Source organism: Cebidichthys violaceus, unplaced genomic scaffold (assembly GCF_023349555.1).
Source record: "Cebidichthys violaceus isolate CVI_PGR_0920_01 unplaced genomic scaffold, fCebVio1.0.p SCAF_64, whole genome shotgun sequence".
NCBI classification, from domain to species: Eukaryota; Metazoa; Chordata; class Actinopteri; order Perciformes; family Stichaeidae; genus Cebidichthys; species Cebidichthys violaceus.
In genome coordinates this window covers 410,001-435,000 of record NW_027176861.1, presented here as the reverse complement: position 1 = coordinate 435,000, position 25,000 = coordinate 410,001, and the positions used below count along the sequence as shown (strand labels likewise).

Below are 25,000 nucleotides of genomic sequence, written 5' to 3'. Positions count from 1 at the left end.
TTTCCATTAAAATGACTTCATTGGTTCCATTGTCTTTGGGTGAATCGACTGATTGTTGCAGCTGTAGTTTCAGATTGTAGACCCTAAAGTGAGTTTTACGCGGTACTTTCATCTCTTCCCTGAACACTGGTCTGTGTCGCTGGTACCTGAGGATGTTTGGCAGCTCTGGGCTCCTGTAGATGAACTTGTGCCTGTAAGCCAGAGCCGAGGGGAAAGGAACAAAGTGAACCTTGTGACCGCTGAGGCTCTTTGACTGAGAGGCCATGTTGTACAGCTGCAGGAGGAGGAAGAAGAAGAAGAAGAAGAAGATGATTATTATGATTTACCTGTTTGAACAAATGAGACATTAACTGATTCTATTAAACGAGTCGATGATGAACCTTTTTTCCCAAATGAAAAGGAACCACGGCGTCGTCCTCGGCGTGGAGGATCAACACGGGACACGAGATGTGATTCACACTGAAGACACGAAGACACGCTCAGCGACGCATTCAGGGACAATCGTACATTACTGCTGTTATGTAATACCACATATTACCAGTAGGGGGACTGCCGAGTTCATATGTGCTTTGTTAATGTTACATTGAGCCATTACTGATACATTTCTACATATAAACTATACTGGAGACCTATTGTTCCTTTAGGTCTGAGGTCAAGTTATGAATGTGTTAAAGAGATCCTGAATGACTTCCTGTCATTTAAAGAAAATTAAGTTTTGAGTTCCCCAAAAAGTGAAATTGTTTCTGACTTTTAAGACTTAGTCTTGTGTTTGAGGTCCTCTCAGTAAGAGGGTTCTCTTGTCTCTGGTGTGTGTGTGGTGGTCGGGTGAAGCTTTGTCCTGACGGTCCTAACGTTTGATATGTGGCTGAAGGAAACGTATTCTGATAGAAGGTGGAGATGATTTTAGACACTTCATTTTACCGACAGTGTTTTCTTCAGTTGTGTCTTTCTCTGCACATTTGTTGTCTCTGCTGTAGTTCTATTACGCTCTCTAACATCAGTGAACGGATGTGAAGCTCAGCTGTCAACAAAGAGGAAAGTCACGTACTTCTCATCGCTGGAGAAGCAGATGTTGTTGGCTGTGATGGTGTCCAGGAAGAACCAATCAAAGCCAGGCAGGTACCTGTACACCTGAAACACACAATAGAATCACAGTACAGACAATGACAATATACACAGAAACAACATGGAAGGATGAAGGAGAAAGAAATAGAGGGGAAGAAAGAAAGCTTGATGATGAAAGAGAGAGAAAAGCAGACGTAACGGGTGTCTGACACTCACATGAGTTGGATTAGATTAATCCAGGAACATGACAGAATTGTGTGTGTGTGTGTGTTACCATGGAGAAGGGGTGGCTCCGGGCCTCCTCTCTGATGTTGGTGAACGGAGACTCTAAGATCAGAGCGTCAGGAGGACTTCCTGTCAATGACATCATGAATATTAAGAGTCTGACATTGTAACACATCTGATAGATATAGATATAATAAATACAACAAAGCGCTCTGACAGCTGTTTACTCTAATTACACGGAACACATGTCGACCCAACGAGGATAAAAGAACGTTAAGTTAATCTGCATGTTCACGAGGACATTAGTGGAATATTACTGAGTCACATCGTCAGAGTAGTCAAACTGTCATTTCCTCAATAACGTAAACAGAGTCATTGATCAGCTGATAGACAATTATTGATGCAACCCAGTGTGTGTGTGTGTGTAGGTATGTGTGTGTGTGTGTGTGTAGGTATGTGTGTGTGTGTAGGTATGTGTGTGTGTGTGTGTGTGTGTGTGTGTGTGTAGGTATGTGTGTGTGTAGGTATGTGTGTGTGTAGGTATGTGTGTGTGTCAGACCTCTGTCACACAGCCGTCTGACCAGGTTTGTGGCAACTCTGAAAAACGAAACATTCAGATTAAATAATGTATGTGTCTATGTGTGTGTATCACATATACACACACATATATATATATATATATATATATATCAATATGTGTGTGTGTCTATCTGTGTGTGTGTTACCCCGTCCCCAGAGAGTGTCCCCAGATGTAAAGTGGCGTTTTGTCGTTCAGACGCCGTTTCAGCCAATCGTAGACGAAGAGAGCATCTGATGTCATCCCCCCCTCTGATGGAGAGCCGTCTGAATCCCCCCACCCTGCGCGCGCGCGCGCACACACACACACACACACACACACACACACACACACACACACACACACACACACACACACACAGTTCAGATATATTAAAGCAGTGTTGCTTGTTATAAATATGTGAAGAAGAAGAAGAAGAAGAAGAGTTCTCACCTCTGTAATCAAAGGTGACGACGTGGTAACCTAACGAACTGAGGACCTGAATGAAGACAGAGAGGTGAGTCACCTGTACAGGTGATGTTCAGCAGGAGAAACTAACAAAGGTCATGTTAACACAATGTTTCCCGTCAGTTCCCAATTTACATTTTCATAAAGACATTAAGTAAAGATTGCAACATGTATCGTATTGCGGTATATCGTATCATGATTTATCGTATCATGATATATCGTATCGTGATATATCGTATCATGATATATCGTATCATGATATATCGTATCATGATTTATCGTATCATGATATATCATATCGTGATATATTGTATCGTGATATATCGTATCGCGGTATATCGTACCATGATTTATCGTATCACAATATATCGTATTGTGGTATATCGTATCGTGATATATCGTATCGGGGTATATCGTATCGTGATATATTGTATCGTGGTATATCGTATCGTGATATATCGTATCGTGGTATATCGTATTGTGATTTATCGTATCGTGATATATCGTATGATGATATACCGTATCGTGATATATCGCATCGTGATATATTGCATGATGATATATCGTATCGCGATATATCGTATGATGATATATTGTATCGTGATATATCGTATCGTGGTATATCCTATCATGATATATCGTATCGTGATTTATCGTATCGTGATATATCGTATCGTGGTATATCGTATTGTGATTTATCGTATCGTGATATATCGTATCGTGATATATTGTATGATGATATATCGTAGCGTGATATATCGCATGATGATATATCGTATCGTGATATATCGTATGATGATATATTGTATCGTGATATATCGTATCGTGGTATATCCTATCGTGATATATCGTATCGTGATTTATCGTATCGTGATATATCGTATCGTGATATATCGTATGATGATATATCGTATCACGATATATTGTATCACGATATATCGTATGATGATATATCGTATCGTGATATATCGTATGATGATATATCGTATCGTGATATCGTATCGTGATATATCGCATGATGATATATCGTATGGTGATATATCGTATGACGATATATCGTATCGTGGTATATCGCATCGTGATATATCGTATCGTGATATATTGTATGACGATATATCATATCACAATATATCGTATCACGATATATCATATCACAATATATCGTATCACGATATATCGTATGATGATATATCGTATCATGATATATCGTATCGTGGTATATCGTTACCCTATTCTGTATATTAATGATTAAAAACAAACAAAGTGTGTCAGTCAAAAACTCAAATTATATTAAACTACAGACTAATCGTTTACTAAATTCTCAACTAACTATCTTCACTCCATGTGTTAAACATGTTTTAAACCACATGTTAACTGTGGTCAGTAGACAACAAAGGAAAGCTCTCACCTGTATGAACACAATGATACTAAGAACAGAGCAGGACTGCGACTGAACACCTAAACACCAGATCTTTTACTTATAATACGTCTTCATGTCTTATTAATATTAATAACATGATGAGTACTAACAGACTACAGGTTTAAACTCACCTTGTAGAGCTGAACTCGGTGGTCTCCTCCTCTGTAGACACAAACAGGTCAACCGTCAAACAGCGACTGATGGAGGTGTGTGTGTGTGTGTGTGTGGTGTGTGTGTGAGGGTCACCTGGTCCCTGCGTTTCCATGGAGATAGAGGATGACAGAGTGGGTGGAGCTAAAGGTGGAGTCGTACCAGTCGCCTCGTTTCCCCTGAGCTTCTCTCCACATCTGAGCAGGAACTGTGTGCCTGAGAAACACACACACACACACACACACACACACACACACACACACTTTAATATGATTGTATTTGACTGATTGAAGTCCTGAAATGTTTAGAATCTACTTTATTGAGAACAGATTCAAAAATAGAATAAATATAAATAGTATCACTGTGTGTGTGTGTGTGTGTGTGTGTGTGTGTGTGTGTGTGTGTTACCAGACTCCGATCTTCAGTCCGGTCTCTGGCTCCAGGTAGAAGTTGTGTGTGTGGTTCAGTCCCTGGTCCAGAGGTCTCTTCAGGTCAATGAAGTACGGCATCCTCACTGAGGGGGGGGGGAGGTCACATGACTATCTGACACACTTCTGTTACACCAGCCTGTCAATCACTCTTGTGTGTCCCCGCCCACTTCCTGTCAACTCAAACAGGTTTCACTCGTCTTAAGAGCAGCAGGAACGTGAGCCTGCTGACAGACAGACAGGTGGCGTGCAGAGAGAGACAGACAGGTGGCGTGCAGAGAAAGAGAGACAGGTGGCGTGCAGAGAGAGAGAGAGACAGGTGGCGTGCAGAGAGAGAGAGAGAGAGATTGACAGGTGGCGTGCAGAGAGAGAGAGACAGGTGGCGTGCAGAGAGAGAGAGAGAGATTGACAGGTGGCGTGCAGAGAGAGAGAGACAGGTGGCGTGCAGAGAGAGAGAGAGACAGGTGGCGTGCAGAGAGAGCGAGAGACAGGTGGCGTGCAGAGAGAGAGAGACAGGTGGCATGCAGAGAGAGAGAGAGAGACAGGTGGCGTGCAGAGAGAGAGAGAGAGAGAGACAGGTGGCGTGCAGCGAGAGAGACAGGTGGCGTGCAGCGAGAGAGACAGGTGGTGTGCAGAGAGAGAGAGACAGGTGGCGTGCAGAGAGAGAGAGAGACAGGTGGCATGCAGAGAGAGAGAGACAGGTGGCGTGCAGAGAGAGAGAGAGAAAGAGACAGACAGGTGGCGTGCAGACAGAGACAGACAGCTATAAAACAAGATTAAAGTTTCTATTTTTGATGCTTCTCTTCTTTCCTACCTCCCTCCCTTCCTTCTTTCCTCCCTACCTCCCTCCCCTCCTTCCCTAACTCACTGAAGTTGAGGAAGACGAGTTTGGCCTGGATGGACGGACAGAGTTTGACGATGAAGGGAATGGAGACGTAGACGACCAGCAGCCACAGAATCATCCTCTTCATCTTCCCCACCAGACCCAACCTGAGGACAGACAGGTGAGGACAGACAGGTGAGATAGACAGAAGAAGACAGACAGGTCAGGACAGACAGGAGAAGACACACAGGAGAAGACAGACAGGTGAGGACAGACAGGTGAGGACAGACAGGAGAAGACAGACAGGTGAGGACAGACAGGAGAAGACAGACAGGTGAGGACAGACAGGTGAAGACAGACAGGTGAGGACAGACAGGAGAAGACAGACAGGAGAAGACAGACAGGTGAGGACAGACAGGAGAAGACAGACAGGTGAGGACAAACAGGAGAAGACAGACAGGAGAAGATAGACAGGAGAAGACAGACAGGAGAAGACAGACAGGAGAAGACAGACAGGAGAAGACAGACAGGTGAGGACAGACAGGAAAGGACAGACAGGTGAGGACAGACAGGAGAAGACAGACAGGAGAAGACAGACAGGTGAGGACAGACAGGAAAAGACAAACAGGTGAGGACAGACAGGAGAAGACAGACAGGTGAAGACACACAGGAGAATACAGACAGGTGAGGACAGACAGGAGAAGACAGACAGGTGAAGACAGACAGGTGAAGACATACAGGAGAAGACAGACAGGTGAGGACAGACAGGAGAAGACAGACAGGAGAAGACAGACAGGTGAAGACAGACAGGTTACTGTTAGTTGTAATTTTTTTATCTGGAGGACAAAACAAAGTGATTCAGTTCATTAAACTTAACACATGAAGACTTTAACGGTGTTAATGGTTCTAATGGTGTTAACGGTTCTAAAGGTTCTAATGGTGTTAACGGTGTTAATGGTTCTAATGGTGTTAACGGTGTTAATGGTTCTAACGGTGTTAATGGTTCTAACAGTGTTAATGGTTCTAACAGTGTTAATGGTTCTAATGGTGTTAATGGTTCTAACGGTGTTAATGGTTCTAACAGTGTTAATGGTTCTAATGGTGTTAACGGTTCTAAAGGTTCTAATGGTGTTAACGGTGTTAATGGTTCGAACAGTGTTAATGGTTCTAACGGTGTTAATGGTTCTAACGGTGTTATTGGTTCTAACGGTGTTAATGGTTCTAATGGTGTTAACGGTTCTAAAGGTTCTAATGGTGTTAACGGTGTTAATGGTTCTAACGGTGTTAATGGTTCTAACAGTGTTAATGGTTCTAACGGTGTTAATGGTTCTAATGGTGTTAACGGTTCTAAAGGTTCTAATGGTGTTAACGGTGTTAATGGTTCTAACGGTGTTAACGGTTCTAAAGGTTCTAATGGTGCGTCTGAAGCAGCTGGTCCTACACAGAGGAGACATGTAAGCTGAGCTCTGGTCACTGGATCCAGCAGCTCTTCTATTATTCAGTGAAGCCTCTGAAAGCTTTAAACATCTTCTTATCAGTTATTTACATGATTACCACCACTGAGCAGAAACACCATCATATATCATTATCATCATCATCATCATCATCATTATTATCAATATAATTATATAGTATTATTATTATTATATGTAATTACTATACATAATTATATATTATTATTATCATTATAATTATATATTATTATATTATATGTTATTACTATATATTATTATTATAATTATATGATTATGATAAATGACTCTACTCTAGTGTTTTGGACCGTCCTTCCACAGAAGATTAATTTTTTTTAACATATTTGTTATTGTATTTCTAAAAATATTTAGACATTTATCATATTTTTTGGATTTGTTTTCACAATTTTTTCACATATCTTATGAATACGTTTTGGGATATTTTTCACGATTATAGTAATAAATAAATAAATATATATATATATATATATATATATATATATATATATTTGTTCTTTCATATTTTAGTAATATTTGACCTCTGTCAGGACAGACAGAAGTCTTCTTCTATTGATTCATCTGATGGTGACGGTTTCCATTACTTTATAAACTCTCCTTCCTGCTGCGTGTCCTCCACACACACACACACACACACACACACACACACACACACACACACACACACACACACACACACTCTATTATTAGCTGATGTCACACTGTGTGCTGCAGCATGAAGGTCACACAGAGGAGGACCCTGAACCTCCACCAGGAAGTACACCGGTACTATTTCATCCACACTAGTACTCTTATCAATACTGGTTTCCTATGCTAAAGGAGCTAGTAAAGGAAGGTCCAGTGTTTCCTATGCTGAAGGAGCTAGTTAAGGAAGGTCCAGTGTTTCCTATGCTAAAGGAGTTAGTAAAGGAAGGTCCAGTGTTTCCTATGTTAAAGGAGTTAGTAAAGGAAGGTCCAGTGTTTCCTATGTTAAAGGAGCTAGTTAAGGAAGGTCCAGTGTTTCCTATGCTAAAGGAGTTAGTAAAGGAAGGTCCAGTGTTTCCTATGTTAAAGGAGCTAGTTAAGGAAGGTCCAGTGTTTCCTATGCTAAAGGAGCTAGTAAAGGAAGGTACAGTGTTTCCTATGTTAAAGGAGCTAGTTAAGGAAGGTCCAGTGTTTCCTAAGCTAAAGGAGCTAATAAAGGAAGGTCCAGTGTTTCCTATGTTAAAGGAGCTAGTTAAGGAAGGTCCAGTGTTTCCTATGTTAAAGGAGCTAATAAAGGAAGATCCAGTGTTTCCTATGCTAAAGGAGCTAGTAAAGGAAGGTCCAGTGTTTCCTATGCTAAAGGAGCTAATAAAGGAAGGTCCAGTGTTTCCTATGTTAAAGGAGCTAATAAAGGAAGGTCCAGTGTTTCCTATGCTAAAGGAGCTAGTTAAGGAAGGTCCAGTGTTTCCTATGTTAAAGGAGCTAGTAAAGGAAGGTCCAGTGTTTCCTATGCTAAAGGAGCTAATAAAGGAAGGTCCAGTGTTTCCTATGCTAAAGGAGCTAGTAAAGGAAGGTCCAGTGTTTCCTATGCTAAAGGGGCTAATAAAGGAAGGTCCAGTGTTTCCTATGATAAAGGAGCTAGTAAAGGAAGGTCCAGTGTTTCCTATGCTAAATGAGCTAATAAAGGAAGGTCCAGTGTTTCCTATGATAAAGGAGCTAATAAAGGAAGGTCCAGTGTTTCCTATGATAAAGGAGCTAATAAAGGAAGGTCCAGTGTTTCCTATGATAAAGGAGCTAGTAAAGGAAGGTCCAGTGTTTCCTATGCTAAAGGAGCTAGTAAAGGAAGGTCCAGTGTTTCCTATGATAAAGGAGCTAGTAAAGGAAGGTCCAGTGTTTCCTATGCTAAAGGAGCTAGTAAAGGAAGGTCCAGTGTTTCCTATGCTAAAGGAGCTAGTAAAGGAAGGTCCAGTGTTTCCTATGCTAAAGGAGCTAGTAAAGGAAGGTCCAGTGTTTTAAATTTTTACAACAGAACTTCATGACCCAGACTTTAGTCAGAGTCTTCTGGTGTTTTCTGTGTTGAACAGAGAGCAGAATGACCAGCATGCATTGCTGCAGGTCTGGTTGTTTAAGAGACTCTAATGAGGATGAAGATTAGACAGAAGAAGAAGAGTGAAGCTGACAGGAAGGAGAGCTCAGGGTTTAGAAGTCACCTACCAATCACTTTAAATAGATTAATAAGTATACACACACACACACACACACACACACACACACACACACACACACACACACACACACACACACACAAACACACACACACACACACACACACACACACACTCTGAAGTGAAGAAGTGAAATAAGTTAAAGTCTGAATCAGTTCCTGTCTGACTTCCTGTCTGATCTTCATCACACATGAATCCTCACAGCATACTTATACTTCACAGTGTGTACTTTTCTACTGCTGTCATAGTACACACAAATATCACCAAATCAACCAGAAACGATACCAAACTATGACTGAGAATTAGTTTTGGTTCATAAAAACTAATAAAAATAAAGAAGAAAATATGTAAAATACATGTTTAAAATGAAAAAGAGAAAGAATAATATGTGCAACAATTATAACCAATAAAGTGACGAGTTACTTCTGACAATTAAACTAAAACGAGTAAATACTTTATGTTTCATAAAACACTTCTGGAGACGTTTATGTTAACATTAAACTCAGATTTCCTTTGATAATGTTGATGCACTTACTGTGAGTCGCTCTGGATACAAGTGTCTGCTAAATGACTGAGATGTAATGTATAATTATTTGAATATTTGATCTTTATGAGTTATATTTGATCATATTTATTATGTTATCAGTCTGTGATGTTTGTTTTATTTCATAAAGACAATAACATGAACACAGATCACTTTAATACTTTTAGTGAACTTTTCTTCATGTTCGTCTAAAGTGACGCTTTGTGTTGTGATCACGTGACTTTGTTGTTCTTGTGGTCTTACCTCCTGAACGGTTTCCCCATGCCCCCCCCCTCTCCTCCCGGTCCCTGCCGGTCCCGCTGCTTCAGGTCCGGGTCTCTCCTGTCCAGCAGAGTTCCGCTGTCCTCCGGGTTATTCCGCTTTCGCATCACTGTGAACGTGAACGACAAAAACACCCGTTAACCGGAGGAGGAGGAGGAGGAGTCCGTTACCGACATACGGAGCTGAGTCCCCCCTGCTGTGAGACTCCCAGACGGCTCGAGCTCTCCGCGTGCACTGAGGACCCGCAGAGAGCAGCTGATCAGCGCCCGGCCTCCGCGGGCCAATCAGAGAGCAAGAAACACAAACACGTGGTCGTCACCGTGCTGCATCCACGGCCACTGGGGAGCGTCGGAGCAACGAGCACCAAAACAAACCCGGTGAATGAAAGAGTGCATGGTGCCTTCAGGTACACCTCGTACACTCTGAGATGTAGTACAGTAAGAAGTACAATATGTACCTCTGAGATGTAGTGGAGAGTAAATATACTAAGTACTCAAGTACAGACCACATGTGTACTTTAGAACAGTACTTTAGAACAGTACTTGTGAACTCCCTGACATTAGAGGCCTTTGACTCCTCACGACCCTGAATGCATCACAAGTTCAGTTTATCTTCAGTGTCAATGTTGTTAATGTTGTTAGTGTTATTCATGTTATCCATGTTGTTAATGTTGTTATTGTTGTTAGTGTTATTAATGTTATTCATGTTATTAATGTTATTCATGTTATTCATGTTGTTAATGTTGTTAGTGTTATTCATGTTATCCATGTTGTTAATGTTATTCATGTTATCCATGTTGTTAATGTTGTTAATGTTGTTAATGTTATTCATGTTGTTCATGTTGTTAATGTTATTTAGGTTAATGTCGTTAAACTCACAGCATAAATGTTACGTCAGTTGAAACAGATATTTACCATTTCTGAGCCTCTTTTCTTTCACCTGAACGCAGCATTCTACAAAGCTAGTTACTTAGCATCAAAGCTAATCAGCAGAAACAGGAAGCGACTCCTAAATAAACCTACAATATCTCACTTCTTCTTCACAGGTGTACAACGACACACGGAGTCTCTCCGGAGGACTCGGACCGGAATGTAAAAGCTGTCGGACGGGTTTTTATTTTTAGCTGTTTGCTAACCGGAAGTCAGACTGATTAAAAATGGCGACGAACGGCTCGTTTGTGCTTCAAACCGTGAACGTTAAATAAGAACCCGTTCTTACCGCTCGGTCTGGGTGGATTAAAGCGGCTTCACAGCATCGTTACGGTTAATAAATAAAGCGGTTAATAAATGCTGGTTTGTTCGGCAGCGACAAGATCGCTTCGCGGGTTTCTTGACGTTTGTCCCAACGCGGACGCCGGAGCGACGCGTTCATTTTGTCACGTGATCACAACACTGCGATTTTTTTGCCGCGAAACTGGAGCTGAAGTCTCACAGAGAGCTGTTGTTTTGTTTTCAGTTAAGAGTTAATATTCTGTGTTTGACGGTTTAACGGAACCGGGATGTTCTGTGAGAAAGTTATCGAGTTGATCCGGGAGCTCCACCGGATGAGCGACGGACAGCTGCCCGCGTTTAACGTGAGTTATTACCGGTAGACCTCCCGGTCACGGTGGTCTTCATTTTAATGTTTGTCCTTCTGAAACACTAAGAGACGTCATAGAAATGATTTTAATAGATCTTTAACAAACACGCAAACACAACAATAATAGCAGTAATAATCACGATGAGTTAATGTAGTTTAATATATGAATCACAGGCTGTAAGTTCTGAGGTATCGTAGGAACAGATCCGCAAAACCGGTCCGGATCAGAGTCCACTTGCACAGCGGGCCGGATCTGGAACGGATACGCGTCAAAGACCAAGACCAGATCCGATACGGACCAGTTCATGAAGCGGATCATTACTCAAAACTAACTACATAAATATCTCACATCAAGCTGACCAACATGTGGATTACTCTATAACAGTGAATACTGCCCTAATAATAACGTGTTCATTAAAATCTACAGCCACGCTGGAGATCATTAACACATAGTATGTGTATTTATATCCAATAGTGGACTCTGCAAGTAACAATACAATCCTCCATTACTCTAGTGTTGTGTTTATTAGTGAGATAGTTTACTCTAGTGTTGTGTCTTTATTAGTGAGATAGTTTACTCTAGTGTTGTCTTTATTAGTGAGATAGTTTACTCTAGTGTTGTGTCTTTATTAGTGAGATAGTTTACTCTAGTGTTGTGTTTATTAGTGAGATAGTTTACTCTAGTGTTGTGTTTATTAGTGAGATAGTTTACTCTAGTGTTGTGTCTTTATTAGTGAGATAGTTTACTCTAGTGTTGTCTTTATTAGTGAGATAGTTTACTCTAGTGTTGTGTCTTTATTAGTGAGATAGTTTACTCTAGTGTTGTCTTTATTAGTGAGATAGTTTACTCTAGTGTTGTGTCTTTATTAGTGAGATAGTTTACTCTAGTGTTGTGTTTATTAGTGAGATAGTTTACTCTAGTGTTGTGTTTATTAGTGAGATAGTTTACTCTAGTGTTGTGTTTATTAGTGAGATAGTTTACTCTAGTGTTGTGTCTTTATTAGTGAGATAGTTTACTCTAGTGTTGTGTTTATTAGTGAGATAGTTTACTCTAGTGTTGTGTCTTTATTAGTGAGATAGTTTACTCTAGTGTTGTCTTTATTAGTGAGATAGTTTACTCTAGTGTTGTGTCTTTATTAGTGAGATAGTTTACTCTAGTGTTGTCTTTATTAGTGAGATAGTTTACTCTAGTGTTGTGTCTTTATTAGTGAGATAGTTTACTCTAGTGTTGTGTTTATTAGTGAGATAGTTTACTCTAGTGTTGTGTTTATTAGTGAGATAGTTTACTCTAGTGTTGTCTTTATTAGTGAGATAGTTTACTCTAGTGTTGTCTTTATTAGTGAGATAGTTTACTCTAGTGTTGTCTTTATTAGTGAGATAGTTTACTCTAGTGTTGTGTTTATTAGTGAGATAGTTTACTCTAGTGTTGTCTTTATTAGTGAGATAGTTTACTCTAGTGTTGTGTCTTTATTAGTGAGATAGTTTACTCTAGTGTTGTCTTTATTAGTGAGATAGTTTACTCTAGTGTTGTGTCTTTATTAGTGAGATAGTTTACTCTAGTGTTGTCTTTATTAGTGAGATAGTTTACTCTAGTGTTGTGTCTTTATTAGTGAGATAGTTTACTCTAGTGTTGTGTTTATTAGTGAGATAGTTTACTCTAGTGTTGTGTTTATTAGTGAGATAGTTTACTCTAGTGTTGTCTTTATTAGTGAGATAGTTTACTCTAGTGTTGTCTTTATTAGTGAGATAGTTTACTCTAGTGTTGTCTTTATTAGTGAGATAGTTTACTCTAGTGTTGTGTTTATTAGTGAGATAGTTTACTCTAGTGTTGTTTATTAGTGAGATAGTTTACTCTAGTGTTGTGTTTATTTGTGAGATAGTTTACTCTAGTGTTGTGTTTATTAGTGAGATAGTTTACTCTAGTGTTGTGTTTATTAGTGAGATAGTTTACTCTAGTGTTGTCTTTATTAGTGAGATAGTTTACTCTAGTGTTGTCTTTATTAGTGAGATAGTTTACTCTAGTGTTGTGTTTATTAGTGAGATAGTTTACTCTAGTGTTGTCTTTATTAGTGAGATAGTTTACTCTAGTGTTGTCTTTATTAGTGAGATAGTTTACTCTAGTGTTGTGTTTATTAGTGAGATAGTTTACTCTAGTGTTGTCTTTATTAGTGAGATAGTTTACTCTAGTGTTGTCTTTATTAGTGAGATAGTTTACTCTAGTGTTGTGTTTATTAGTGAGATAGTTTACTCTAGTGTTGTGTCTTTATTAGTGAGATAGTTTACTCTAGTGTTGTGTCTTTATTAGTGAGATAGTTTACTCTAGTGTTGTGTTTATTAGTGAGATAGTTTACTCTAGTGTTGTGTTTATTAGTGAGATAGTTTACTCTAGTGTTGTGTTTATTAGTGAGATAGTTTACTCTAGTGTTGTCTTTATTAGTGAGATAGTTTACTCTAGTGTTGTGTTTATTAGTGAGATAGTTTACTCTAGTGTTGTGTTTATTAGTGAGATAGTTTACTCTAGTGTTGTGTTTATTAGTGAGATAGTTTACTCTAGTGTTGTGTCTTTATTAGTGAGATAGTTTACTCTAGTGTTGTGTCTTCATTAGTGAGATAGGTTACTCTAGTGTTGTGTCTTTATTAGTGAGATAGTTTACTCTAGTGTTGTGTCTTTATTAGTGAGATAGTTTACTCTAGTGTTGTGTCTATTAGTGAGATAGTTTACTCTAGTGTTGTGTCTTTAATAGTGAGATAGTTTACTCTAGTGTTGTGTCTTTAATAGTGAGATAGTTTACTCTAGTGTTGTGTCTTTATTAGTGAGATAGTTTACTCTAGTGTTGTGTCTTTATTAGTGAGATAGTTTACTCTAGTGTTGTGTCTATTAGTGAGATAGTTTACTCTAGTGTTGTGTTTATTAGTGAGATAGTTTACTCTAGTGTTGTGTCTATTAGTGAGATAGTTTACTCTAGTGTTGTGTCTATTAGTGAGATAGTTTACTCTAGTGTTGTGTCTTTATTAGTGAGATAGTTTTGGGGAGGATCTGTTAAATGGTCAGAGTGATGGAGTCAGTCTGAACGTTAACGTTCTGAACGTTCTCTGTGTTCTCAGGAGGATGGACTCCGACAGGTTCTACAGGAGATGGAATCTCTTTATGAACAGAACCAGACGGATGTGTGAGTCCTTTAATGTTTATACTATACTATATTAGTGTTTTAGGTTAAAGGGTGAACATAATATTAATATTATAATTATTATAATATCATATTAATAATCATATTAATTATAATCATAATAATAAGATTGTTATTATTATAATAATATAATAATATTGTTGTTATAATAATAATAATATAATGTTATTATTATTTATATTATAATAATCATATAATAATTATATTCATATAATAATTATATTCATATATTATTATTAGTATTATAATAATCATATTAATATAATAATATTAATAATCATTTCTGTGTTTCAGTAACGAGGCGAAATCTGAAGGTCGAGTTGACCTCATTCCTTCAATTAAACTACGACACTGTTGTTTGTTGAGGAACCAACGCTGTGTGACCGCCTACTGGTAACACACACACACACACACACACCTGTAACACACACTCCACCCCTGTGCTTGTGTGACTCCACCCCTGTGCTCGTGTGACTCCTCCCCTGTGCTTGTGTGACTCCTCCCCCTCTCTCAGCTATGACCGTCTCCTGAGGATCCGGTCCCTCCGGTGGGAGTACGGCAGCGTTCTGCCAGCTAATGTCCGCTTCCACATGTGTGCAGAGGAGGTGAGTGTGACATCACTTCCTGTTTCACAGCTGAACCCATATGGAGGGTACTGACTCCCCCCCCCCCGGTCTACCTGTGCAGGTGCAGTGGTTCAGTCAGTACAAGAAGTCTCTGGCCTCCTTCATGCGGTCTTTGGGGGGGGGCGAGGGTCTGGACCTCACTCAGGACATGAAGCCCCCAAAGAGCCTCTACATCGAGGTGAGATCACACACATCTGGCAAGGTGCATGATGGGAAATGTAGGAACAAGCTCTGAAAACATAATAAATCAGTTTTAAACAGTTTGTCTCTACATAGTTTATAAATAAAGTTATGTTACTTTGAATAAAACGTTTTAATGTTTCTGTTTATTTAACAGAAGATCAGATATTAAATATGTACTTGTGTGTACTATGTGTATAAGTACCTGTGGTCACATGATGCTGACATCATCAGGTGTTTTCCAGGTGAGGTGTTTAAAGGACCACGGAGAGTTTGAGATCGACGACGGAACCGTGATCCTGCTGAAGAAGAACAGTCAGGTTATTATTTATGAATATTAATCATAATATTATATTCATATTTATGAATACTAATATTATTATGATTATTAATATTGCGTCACCTTATCGTCTGTCTGTCTGCAGCACTTCCTGCCTCGGTGGAAATGTGAGCAGCTGATTCGTCAGGGCGTTCTGGAGCACGTGGTCTCCTGAAGGAGACGGAGCGTTTCTATTGGTCGAGCTCATCCAACGATTTAAGGCTCAAACCTCCTGATTCACAGAGTTCCCTGAACACAACAAACTGTTGAAAAGATTCTGATGAAATAAATAAATCTTTTTCTAAATGTTTGGTCTCCATTCAGTCTGTTACTAGAGTAGTAATACTAGTGTACAAGTACTCTGATCTGTTACTAGAGTAGTAATACTAGTGTACAAGTACTCTGATCTGTTACTAGAGTAGTAATACTAGTGTACAAATACTCTGATCTGTTACTAGAGTAGTAATACTAGTGTACAAGTACTCTGATTTGTTACTAGAGTAGTAATACTAGTGTACAAGTACTCTGATCTGTTACTAGAGTAGTAATACTAGTGTACAAGTACTCTGATCTGTTACTAGAGTAGTAATACTAGTGTACAAGTACTCTGATCTGTTACTAGAGTAGTAATACTAGTGTACAAGTACTCTGATCTGTTACTAGAGTAGTAATACTAGTGTACAAATACTCTAATCTGTTACTAGAGTAGTAATACTAGTGTACAAGTACTCTGATCTGTTACTAGAGTAATAATACTACAGTACAAGTACTCTGATCTGTTACTAGAGTAGTAATACTAGTGTACAAGTACTCTGATCTGTTACTAGAGTAGTAATACTAGAGCAGGAATACTACAGTGTAGAAATAGTACCTCTGAGATGTAGTACAGTAAAAGGTAAATAATCAAGTAAAAGTACCTCATACTTGTACTTCAGTAGTATATCAGATATCAATAGATGTTAAAACATTTAATATTTAATAAACAAAGTAAATAAAAGATCAACATCTGTGGACAGGAGGTCTCACTGTGGAGGAGAAACAGGAAACAGAACACAGTTTAAAAACATCATTTAATGTTCATGTTACAGGATCCAACATGGAGAACACAACACAGACAGGAGGAGGAGCAGGAGGTCTCACTCTGAGGAGAAACTACAGACTGAGCCACAGACAGGAGGAGGAGCAGGTCTCACTCTGAGGAGAAACTACAGACTGAAACAGAATCCAGAAAACTTGCAGACAATAAAACTCCTTCTCAGAAATAAAAGTAAATACAAAATAACAATAAAATATATAAAACGTAACATAATACCCTCATGGCTGAAATACTTCAGAGTGTGTGTGTGTGTGTGTGTGTTACAAGTGTGTGTGTGTGTGTGTGTGTGTGTGTGTGTGTGTGTGTGTGTGTGTGTGTGTGTGTGTGTGTGTGTTACAAGTGTGTGTGTGTGTGTGTGTGTGTGTGTGTGTGTGTGTGTGTTACAGGTGTGTGTGTGGTCCGACTGGTCCTTCTTCTTAAACAAACATCTTGTGTGAAGCAGCTTCAGGAGAACAAACATCCACCTGTTGAATGAATACAGGTGAGACGGGTGAGGCTGCTGGTGACTCATGCCCCGCCCCCAAACACCTTCTATTCTACCTGTGAGTCAAAGGGCACACGGACGTCTCACCTGGTTATTATCCACAGGTGAGACTAGAAACACAAACACACCTTCATGTTCATCTAGAGAGAGAGACTAAAATACTTCATAGACCACAAACATCAATAATCAAACTCTGAACATTATTCACTCATCTATCGACACAATGATTGATTGTCAAAATAAGGTGAAAGTTCATAATTAACTTATTTTAATGCTACAAACTAATGTTGATTTCCTCTGAACAAGACATCTAAAAGATGTCTGCTTGGACATTATGTATATATACACACACATGTATATACATGTATATGAATATACATGTATATGTATATTTATATGGACTGGTGTGTTTCTGTTCCCCTCAATAACTCTGCTTCATGTCTGAGCGCCTCTTACTGAGAGCCTCTTTAAATCATGAAGCTGGTCTGGTTAACTGGTCTGGGACCAGTGAAGCTGGTCTGGTTATCTGGTCTGGGACCAGTGAAGCTGGTCTGGTTATCTGGTCTGGGACCAGCCGCTACGGGAGCGTTGCAGTGACGACGTCCCTCAGCAGCTTGTTCAGAGCTGTGACTTTGTCCTCCAGCTGCAGGTTCTTCTTCTCTGCGTGTTTCTGCCGCTGCTCGGTGACCTGCAGAGCCTTCATGAGCTCAGAGTTCTCCACGTACACGTCCTTCAGCAGAGAGCTGGTCTTTGAGTTCTTCACCAGCTGAGGACGAGACGACAACGAGTCACGTGACCTGAGAGGCTGAAGTCAGCTGACGGGAGAACAGAGACTCACCTGCTCTTTGAGCTGCTGGACCTTCTCCTGCAGTACCAGACGGACCCCCTTCAGGGTGGTCTCCAGATCCTCCATCCTCCTCTGCAGGGAGGACAGCGCCTTCTCGTACTGGTCCTGAACGCAGCACGCACACACACACACACACACACACACACACACACACACACACACACACACACACACACACACACACACACACACACACACACACACACACACACACACACACACACACACACACGTTAACCATCGCGGTGTGAATAAAGCTTTACCGTTAACCATCGCGGTGTGAATAAAGCTTTACCGTTAACCATCGCGGTGTGAATAAAGCTTTACCGTTAACCATCGCGGTGTGAATAAAGCTTTCCTGATGATCAGTATTCAGTAGAACATGTGTTTCTAGTCTCTGATCTCTGATGAAGTTACTTTGTAAACAGCCAATCAGAGGAGAGCTAGTAGTGTTAGCAGCACCGCTAACAGCTAACGGCTAACCCCCGTGGTCTACCTGCTTCATGCTGATGTGGGAGCTGCTCTGCTGGGCCTGAAGCCTCAGGGTCTCCTCCAGCTGGTGACTCCTCCTCTGCTCCTCCTCCAGCCGGGCCCTCAACAGCTCCTCCTGCTCTCTGTGGTCGTCTCCGGTCCGCCGCTGCACCTCCTGCAGCCTCCTCAGGCGCTGCACCTGAACCAGCTCCGCCTGCACACAGGAAGTTCACACGTAAGACCCCGATGTCAGCATTGGATCGGGTCCTTCTGCTGAGGTCCAGACCTGGTCCTGAGCCTGCGTCTGCTCTGTCTGCAACTCGCTCAGTCTGAACTTCAGGTTCTGCTGCTCCTGGTTCAGCTTCTGGACCTCCAGACTCTGGACCTGCAGCTCTGACAGCTGACAGACATCAGAGAGTCAGCGTGGCTCGTCTGGTATCAGTTAGAGTAGGACAGATCATCGGTTGTAGTCTGGTACCTGGTGTTGGAGCTCCTGGTTCTGGACTCTCAGTTTGTGGGTCTCCTCCTGCTCCTCCTGCTCCTCCAGCTCCTCCAGAGCTCGATGGAGCTCCTCCTTCTCCTTCATCAGCTTCCTGACGCTGCTCTGCAGCTCCTCCACCTGAGACAGACAGGAAGCTGTGAGATCTAAATGTGTCACATGACGCCATTATTATTATTAATATGGATATTTGTATTATTAATATTATTATTAATAATATTTGTATTATTATTATTAATACTAATATTATTATAAATATAAATATTATTATGATTATTACGTCATCATGAGCCCAAACATCTCGTGAGCTAAGAGTCCATGTTTACAACCTTCACATCGAAAAATATGAGGAAATATCTGTAAATTGTGAAAAAACAATAGTGGAAAAAAGTGAAAGATTTGTAAAATGTAAAAAATATGAAAAAATTATTAGTTAAATATGAAAAAAAAAATTGAAGAATATCAAAACAATATTTTAAGAAAATGTAAAAAATTTCTGGAAAATATGTTTTTTAAATAACTGAACTATAACCGACAAATACGTGTTTTTAAACCTAGAAAATGTAAAAAAATAAATTGGAAAAACATTTAAACGTGACAGATATTGTGGAAAAATATCTGAAAAACATGAAGAAAATAGCTGAAGAAAAATTTTAAAGGTTGGAAAATATCCCTAAAAAATCGCAAATATATAAATATATATATATATTTATATATTTAAAAATCTGGAATAATATTGTGAAATTTTTTCGTAAAATATAAAAATACTTGAAACAAATGACAGCATGCAGACGTCCAGAACACAAACTGAGGTCGTTTCTACAGATGAAGTTACAGATGTGTTGACTTTAATCATAATTATTAATATTAATATGATTAAAGAAGATAAAAAGAGAAACATTAATTCTTTCACTTTGTTATATTCTATCTTTCAGAAGCATCAAGAGTTAAAGATATGTGGTGACCTTCCTCTGCTGCTCGCTCACTTCATGGGCGTGGCCTTGTGTCTGAGAGCGAAGTAGCTCCGTCTCCCCCTCCACAGAGAGCAGCGACCGCTGCAGCGCCTCCACCTGAAGGAGGTGAGAAGAAGAACAGCTAGTTGTTTGGAGGTCTTTACGTTTGAGAGGTGAAGGAGGAACCTTGTTGTTCTGCTCCTCAGCTTCTCTCAGCAGTTTGTCTTTCTCCAGACACTGCAGCTTCAGAGTCAGAGTGCTAAGCTCATCTTCCAGACACTGCAGCTTCAGTCACAGCGCTAAGCTCCTCCTCCAGACACTGCAGCTTCAGAGTCACAGCGCTAAGCTCCGCCTCCAGACACTGCAGCTTCAGAGTCACAGTGCTAAGCTCCTCCTCCAGACACTGCAGCTTCAGAGTCACAGTGCTAAGCTCCTCCTCCAGACACTGCAGCTTCAGAGTCACACCGCTAAGCTTCTCCTCCAGACACAACAGCTTCAGAGTCACAGCGCTAAGCTCCTCCTCCAGACACTGCAGCTTCAGTCACAGTGCTAAGCTCCTCCTCCAGACACTGCAGCTTCAGAGTCACAGCGCTAAGCTCCTCCTCCAGACACTGCAGCTTCAGAGTCACAGCGCTAAGCTCCGCCTCCAAACACTGCAGCTTCAGAGTCAGTGCTAAGCTCCCCCTCCAGACACAACAGCTTCAGTCACAGCGCTAATCTCCTCCTCCAGACACCGCAGCAGCGCTAAGCTCCTCCTCCAGACACTGCAGCAGCTCTAAGCTCCGCCTCCAGACACGACAGAGCAGTCACCTGACACGTTCAGATAAACGTAAACAATCACACAGAGGTCAGAGCTTCAGACTGTAAACCAGGACCTAAAGGAGCAACAAACCGGGACCTAAAAGGAGTCATGAGGAGCAAACCGGGACCTAAAGGTGTCAGGAGGAGTAAACCGGGACCTAAAGGAGTCAGGAGGAGTAAACCGGGACCTAAAGGAGTCATGAGGAGCAAACCAGGACCTAAAGGAGTCAGGAGGAGTAAACCGGGACCTAAAGGAGTCAGGAGGAGTAAACCGGGATCTAAAGGAGTCAGGAGTCAGCTGAAGGACATGAATGAGACTGTTGATGACCTCCTACAAACCTTCTCCTGGTAGCAGCTGATCTGTCTGTCCAGCTTCTCTCTCTCCTTTGTCCAGACGGCCTCCTGCTGCAGCTTCTCTTTCTCCTCCTCCTCCTGCTGCAGCTTCTCTTTCTCCTCCTTCTCCTGCTGCAGCTTCTCTTTCTCCTGCAGCCGCCGCACCTGAAGTATTAATGCGTACCGTCAGTACTTTATGGGTACTAGTACTCTGATCGGTTCTTTTGGAGTGTTTTGAGAGAATAAAAGACATTTAGTGAATAAAAGAATCCACACATCTTTGTTATTCTTGTATGTAAACACAGTGTTTCTGGAGGTTTGAGACAAGGACGTCTCGCTCCAGAACTACTGAAGTACCGACAGCAGAACCAACAACTAAGGTTTCTACTATTTTAGAACCGGGTTTAGGGGGCATCTCTAGACCTGAAACCACAACTCTTTAGTCTGAATGTGCTTAAAGCCAGAGATCCTCAAGAGAGGAGCTCTGCTCACCGTGGTCTCCTCCTCCTCCTTCTCCTTGGAGACCGTCTCCAGGCGCTCCCTCAGCATCCAGACCGACTCCTGGTCTCCACGGAGTTGGGCGCTCAGCTCTGCGTTGTCGTTGCTGAGCTTCAGGTTCCTGCTGCTCAGATCCAGAACCTCCTCTCGGTGTCTGGAGTTCTGCAGAAGCAACAGAGGACGAGAGCGGGTTGGACAGTCGTCCCCTCAGAGCTCAGAGGAGTCGGACCGATTCTCTCCTCACCTCTTTGTGCAGCCTCTCCTCTTCCTCTCGACTCTTCTCGTGGTCTCTCTCCATCTCGTCCACTCTCCTCCTGACAGAAGAAGAAGGTTCATGTGTGATGTGTGATAAACATTATAGAACAGGACCTCATATCACTCGATTAGAACCATAACTAATTTAAGATTGAAAGTGAAAGAGGCTCGATTGTCTCCTGTCGACCAATCAGAAGTCACCTGTTCTTGGCGACGTCGTCCTCCAGCTCGGTGACCTCCTGCTGCAGGACGCCGAGTCGCTGCTGAAGAGCTCCGTTCTCCAGGCGGACCTCCTCCAGCTGAGTCCTGCAGACAAACGACGAGGAGTAGAGTTCATCCTGCTCCTCATTACACTTCGTTTCATTGGTCGAACTCAACCTGAAGAGTTGTGTTGATGATTTGTTTGACTTGATTTATAAAGCTTCAGTCAGCTTCAAACACTGAAGATGATCTTCATCTTCATCATCGTCTCCTCAAACTGAGGCTTGATTACTTAAACAACAGTACTTTAAAACTGATTCTTAAATAAAGTGACGTAGAAGTAGAAAGTACAACTTTAAAAGTACTACTTCCCTCCACTTCTGTCACGTTTATGTTTTTACTCACAGTAAGTGACTCGTCGTTGTTTATCGTTATCAGGAAGTGATTCTTAAATGACGTTTCTTCTCATTTGAAGCAAACTGAAGCTTGAGATCAGAACAAAGAGGTCTTCATCTGGAGTTCTACCATGAAGAAGAAGAAGTTATTCATTCGGTTAGCCGTGAGGTGAAGATCACTTTCGTTGATGGATGCAGTTAGTCATTCCAATAGTTAGTCGTCATTGGTACCAGGTTCTGGATCTCTGAGACGGTCTCATGCTCCACAAACCTGTGTGGACTGGCTGGGTCCATCACCTCCTCCAGGTCCAGGACCAGCTTCTCCAGCTCCATCAGCTGCTGCATCATCTTCCTCTTCTCCCGTTCAAAGTCCAGCTCCGCTGTCCTCAGCTGGTCCCGGGAGTCCTGCAGGTCCTGCTGCAGCTGGAGGACCTGCTGTCCGGTCAGATCCAGGTCTTTGTGTTGCTTCTCGGAGGAGGCCTCGGCTTGCCGTAAGAGATCAGCGCCGTCCGCGACCTCGGCCCGGAGCCGGTCCACCTCGCAGGTTTTGGAGTTGAGCTGCCTCCGGAGGTCCAGGACCAGGTCTGCGGTCCCGTTGAGCTGAGCGCTGAGCTCTCTGAGGTGGTCTCTGAGCGTGGAGATCTCCTCCTCCATCTCTATGATCTGGTTGGAGAGCTGGTCCACCAGCCGGGCGTAGCTCCCGTTCTCCTGGCTAAGACGACAGACCTCCTCCTTGTCCTCGTCCACAGCAGACCGGAGAAGCGTGGTCCTGGTCCGCTCCTGCTCCAGAGCCTCCCGGAGAACCTCCTCGGCGCTGTTCCTCCCGTCCAACTTCTCAGAGACGCCGTCCAGCTTGAGCTGCAGGTTGTCCACAGCCATGGCCTGGTCCTTCAGGTCCTGGATCAGCCTGGCGCGGTCTGTCTTCAGCGAGTCCAGCTCGGCGGTCAGTTTGGACAGACCCTGGACCCGGTTCCTGGTGGAGTCCTGCAGACTCTTCACGGTCTGGTCTCCGGCTCTGAGCCGTTCCTGCTGCTGGACGAACGCGTCAGAGAGGCGGTGCCGGTCCTGCGGGACCCGGTCGGACTCCGTCTGGAGGTTCCCCAACTCCTCCTTCAGCTGGGTCACCTGAAGCAGGAGCCGCTCCTCCCCGGTCCTCAACCGCTGCAGCTCCTCCTCCACGGAGCTCTTCTCCTGCTCCGATCGGGCGAGCCGCTCCTCCCAGAATCCTCTCTGCTCCTGCAGCCGGTGGAGGAGGCGGCGCTGACCGTCGGCGAGCTGCAGCTTCACGTGACAGAGCTGCTGCTCTGCTTCGGCCCTGCTCAGCGTCAGTCATATGGTGTTAATCAGACTCCTGAGAGACTTCCTGTTTCTAACCAGCTGTGAGATCCTCAGTAACAGTCAGTGATGGTCACTTTAACTCATTTACTACATTCATGTTTACATTCACGTCCTCTTACAGCCTGAGCTCTACGATACCTCACAGTAGAGACCGTGTGTGAATGTGTGAACAATAACACGCTGCTGTATTCACGTCTAGATGACGCTACTTTAAAGAGCTGATGGAGATGCTACAACGTTAGCTTAGCATAGCACCAATAGAACCAGACTGCATTTAGAAAACAAGTGTTTTACAGAGAGAACTAACTAAACATGAACTCAGACTTTTGATGAGTCATCATCACTATGAAGGATGAATCACAGCTACATGTGTGTTTAGTGTTCATGTAGTAAACAGAAGACGTGTTGATAGACAGAGAAGAGTCCTCCAGATGATCCAGAGAAGACTCCTTCTGAAGACTTCCTCCTCCTCCTCCTCCTTCAGAAGGAGGAGGAGGAGGAGGAGGAGGAGGAGGAGGAGGAGGAAGAGGAAGAGGAGGGAGGAGGAGGAGAAGAAGAAGAAGTGGAACTGTGACGGGGGTTAAAGAATGATGTGTTTTGTAGAGCATGCTGGGTAACGTGACAGTCTCCACCCACCTGACCAGCATCACTTCCTGGTCCGCCTTCAGCTTCAGCTCCGCCTCCAGCTGGTCCTTCTCAGAGCTCAGTCTCTGGACCAGGTTGCCGATCTCTCTGGCAAAGTTCTGCTCCAGCTCTGCCCGCTCCCGTTGCATTCTGGGAAATAAAACACCAACGTTGACGTTTAAAGATGATGTGGACCAGCTTCTGTCTGCACGATTCTGCAGACGTCTTCCTCACCTGCGCTCCTGCTCGTGGCTCCACCCTCCTCCTCCTCCTCCTCCTCCTCCTGCTCTTTGGGTCTGAGAGCTCAGTTTCTCCAGAGTCTCCTTCAGCTGCTTCACCTGCTGCTCTGCCTGAGACTTCTGCTCCTCCAGCTCACTGATCTCCATCTGAAGGACGAAGACATTAAGGTGTAGAAGAAGTATTACTTCAAAGTATTTAAAAAACACCTCAGGACAGGTGAAGTCCTGCATACTTCATCAGCTAAACGTACTTAAAGTACTGGTTATAGGACACAGTTCATGTTTCATTCTAAATCTTTATGATCGGATCCTGCAGGACTCGACATGACTTGAAAATTATTCTGACTTTCATTTGCATCGACTATTTAGGAAAATCTGAGAAAAATATAATTTGCATAATAATTTGGAACGCGGCCCGATACACACACACCGCGTTCCAAATTATTATATAATAAT

General features: G+C 42.2%; 3 protein-coding genes across 8 annotated transcripts in view; 1 reads left to right on the top strand and 2 right to left on the bottom strand.

Annotated features, from left to right (window-relative positions):
* abhd12 (abhydrolase domain containing 12, lysophospholipase) overlaps nt 1-10,959 on the bottom strand; it is an 11,953-nt gene extending 994 nt beyond the window's left edge. The window contains exons 1-13 of one of the 2 annotated variants that reach the window (XM_068734480.1): nt 10,838-10,959; nt 9,602-9,728; nt 5,181-5,302; nt 4,293-4,398; nt 3,981-4,100; nt 3,866-3,896; nt 2,300-2,345; nt 2,016-2,148; nt 1,850-1,887; nt 1,340-1,419; nt 1,049-1,131; nt 381-459; nt 147-274 (exon numbers count right to left, since the gene is read on the bottom strand). In XM_068734480.1, the coding sequence (XP_068590581.1) occupies nt 147-274; nt 381-459; nt 1,049-1,131; nt 1,340-1,419; nt 1,850-1,887; nt 2,016-2,148; nt 2,300-2,345; nt 3,866-3,896; nt 3,981-4,100; nt 4,293-4,398; nt 5,181-5,302; nt 9,602-9,726 (1,091 nt within the window). In that variant the 5' untranslated portion in view covers nt 9,727-9,728; nt 10,838-10,959. Of the gene's footprint in view, nt 1-146; nt 275-380; nt 460-1,048; nt 1,132-1,339; nt 1,420-1,849; nt 1,888-2,015; nt 2,149-2,299; nt 2,346-3,865; nt 3,897-3,980; nt 4,101-4,292; nt 4,399-5,180; nt 5,303-9,601; nt 9,729-10,533; nt 10,676-10,837 lie in introns of those variants that run through there. The other variant, XM_068734481.1, reaches the window with a different exon arrangement.
* Nucleotides 10,960-11,014: 55 nt separating this feature from the next.
* gins1 (GINS complex subunit 1 (Psf1 homolog)) lies at nt 11,015-15,818 on the top strand. The gene is made up of 7 exons (XM_068734489.1): nt 11,015-11,192; nt 14,303-14,367; nt 14,680-14,778; nt 14,900-14,990; nt 15,073-15,189; nt 15,437-15,511; nt 15,617-15,818. Exons 1-7 carry the CDS (start codon nt 11,118-11,120, stop codon nt 15,683-15,685), a joined length of 591 nt encoding a protein of 196 aa, XP_068590590.1. The 5' UTR covers nt 11,015-11,117; the 3' UTR covers nt 15,686-15,818.
* Nucleotides 15,819-16,561: 743 nt separating this feature from the next.
* The window catches only part of ninl (ninein-like), a 25,596-nt gene continuing 17,157 nt past the window's right edge, over nt 16,562-25,000 (bottom strand). For 2 of the 5 annotated variants that reach the window (XM_068734452.1, XM_068734453.1), the window contains exons 18-30: nt 24,540-24,691; nt 24,318-24,455; nt 22,615-23,658; nt 21,949-22,053; nt 21,737-21,806; nt 21,487-21,654; nt 21,001-21,159; nt 19,873-19,977; nt 18,887-19,027; nt 18,695-18,808; nt 18,434-18,622; nt 17,929-18,042; nt 16,562-17,856 (exon numbers count right to left, since the gene is read on the bottom strand). In XM_068734452.1, coding sequence (XP_068590553.1) covers nt 17,668-17,856; nt 17,929-18,042; nt 18,434-18,622; nt 18,695-18,808; nt 18,887-19,027; nt 19,873-19,977; nt 21,001-21,159; nt 21,487-21,654; nt 21,737-21,806; nt 21,949-22,053; nt 22,615-23,658; nt 24,318-24,455; nt 24,540-24,691 — 2,688 coding nt within the window. In that variant the 3' untranslated portion in view covers nt 16,562-17,667. The remainder of the gene's footprint in view (nt 17,857-17,928; nt 18,043-18,433; nt 18,623-18,694; nt 18,809-18,886; nt 19,028-19,872; nt 19,978-21,000; nt 21,160-21,486; nt 21,655-21,736; nt 21,807-21,948; nt 22,054-22,614; nt 23,659-24,317; nt 24,456-24,539; nt 24,692-25,000) is intronic. The other 3 variants (XM_068734454.1, XM_068734455.1, XM_068734457.1) reach the window with 3 other exon arrangements.

What these genes read in the sequence shown, in the direction of transcription:
- gins1 (XM_068734489.1), top strand. Translation starts at nt 11,118, where the DNA reads ATGTTCTGTGAGAAAGTTATCGAGTTGATCCGGGAGCTCCACCGGATG. An exon ending in CGCTGTGTGACCGCCTACTG is followed by an intron (nt 14,779 to 14,899) that starts GTAACACACACA and finishes CCCCTCTCTCAG; the next exon opens with CTATGACCGTCTCCTGAGGA. An exon ending in CAAAGAGCCTCTACATCGAG is followed by an intron (nt 15,190 to 15,436) that starts GTGAGATCACAC and finishes GGTGTTTTCCAG; the next exon opens with GTGAGGTGTTTAAAGGACCA.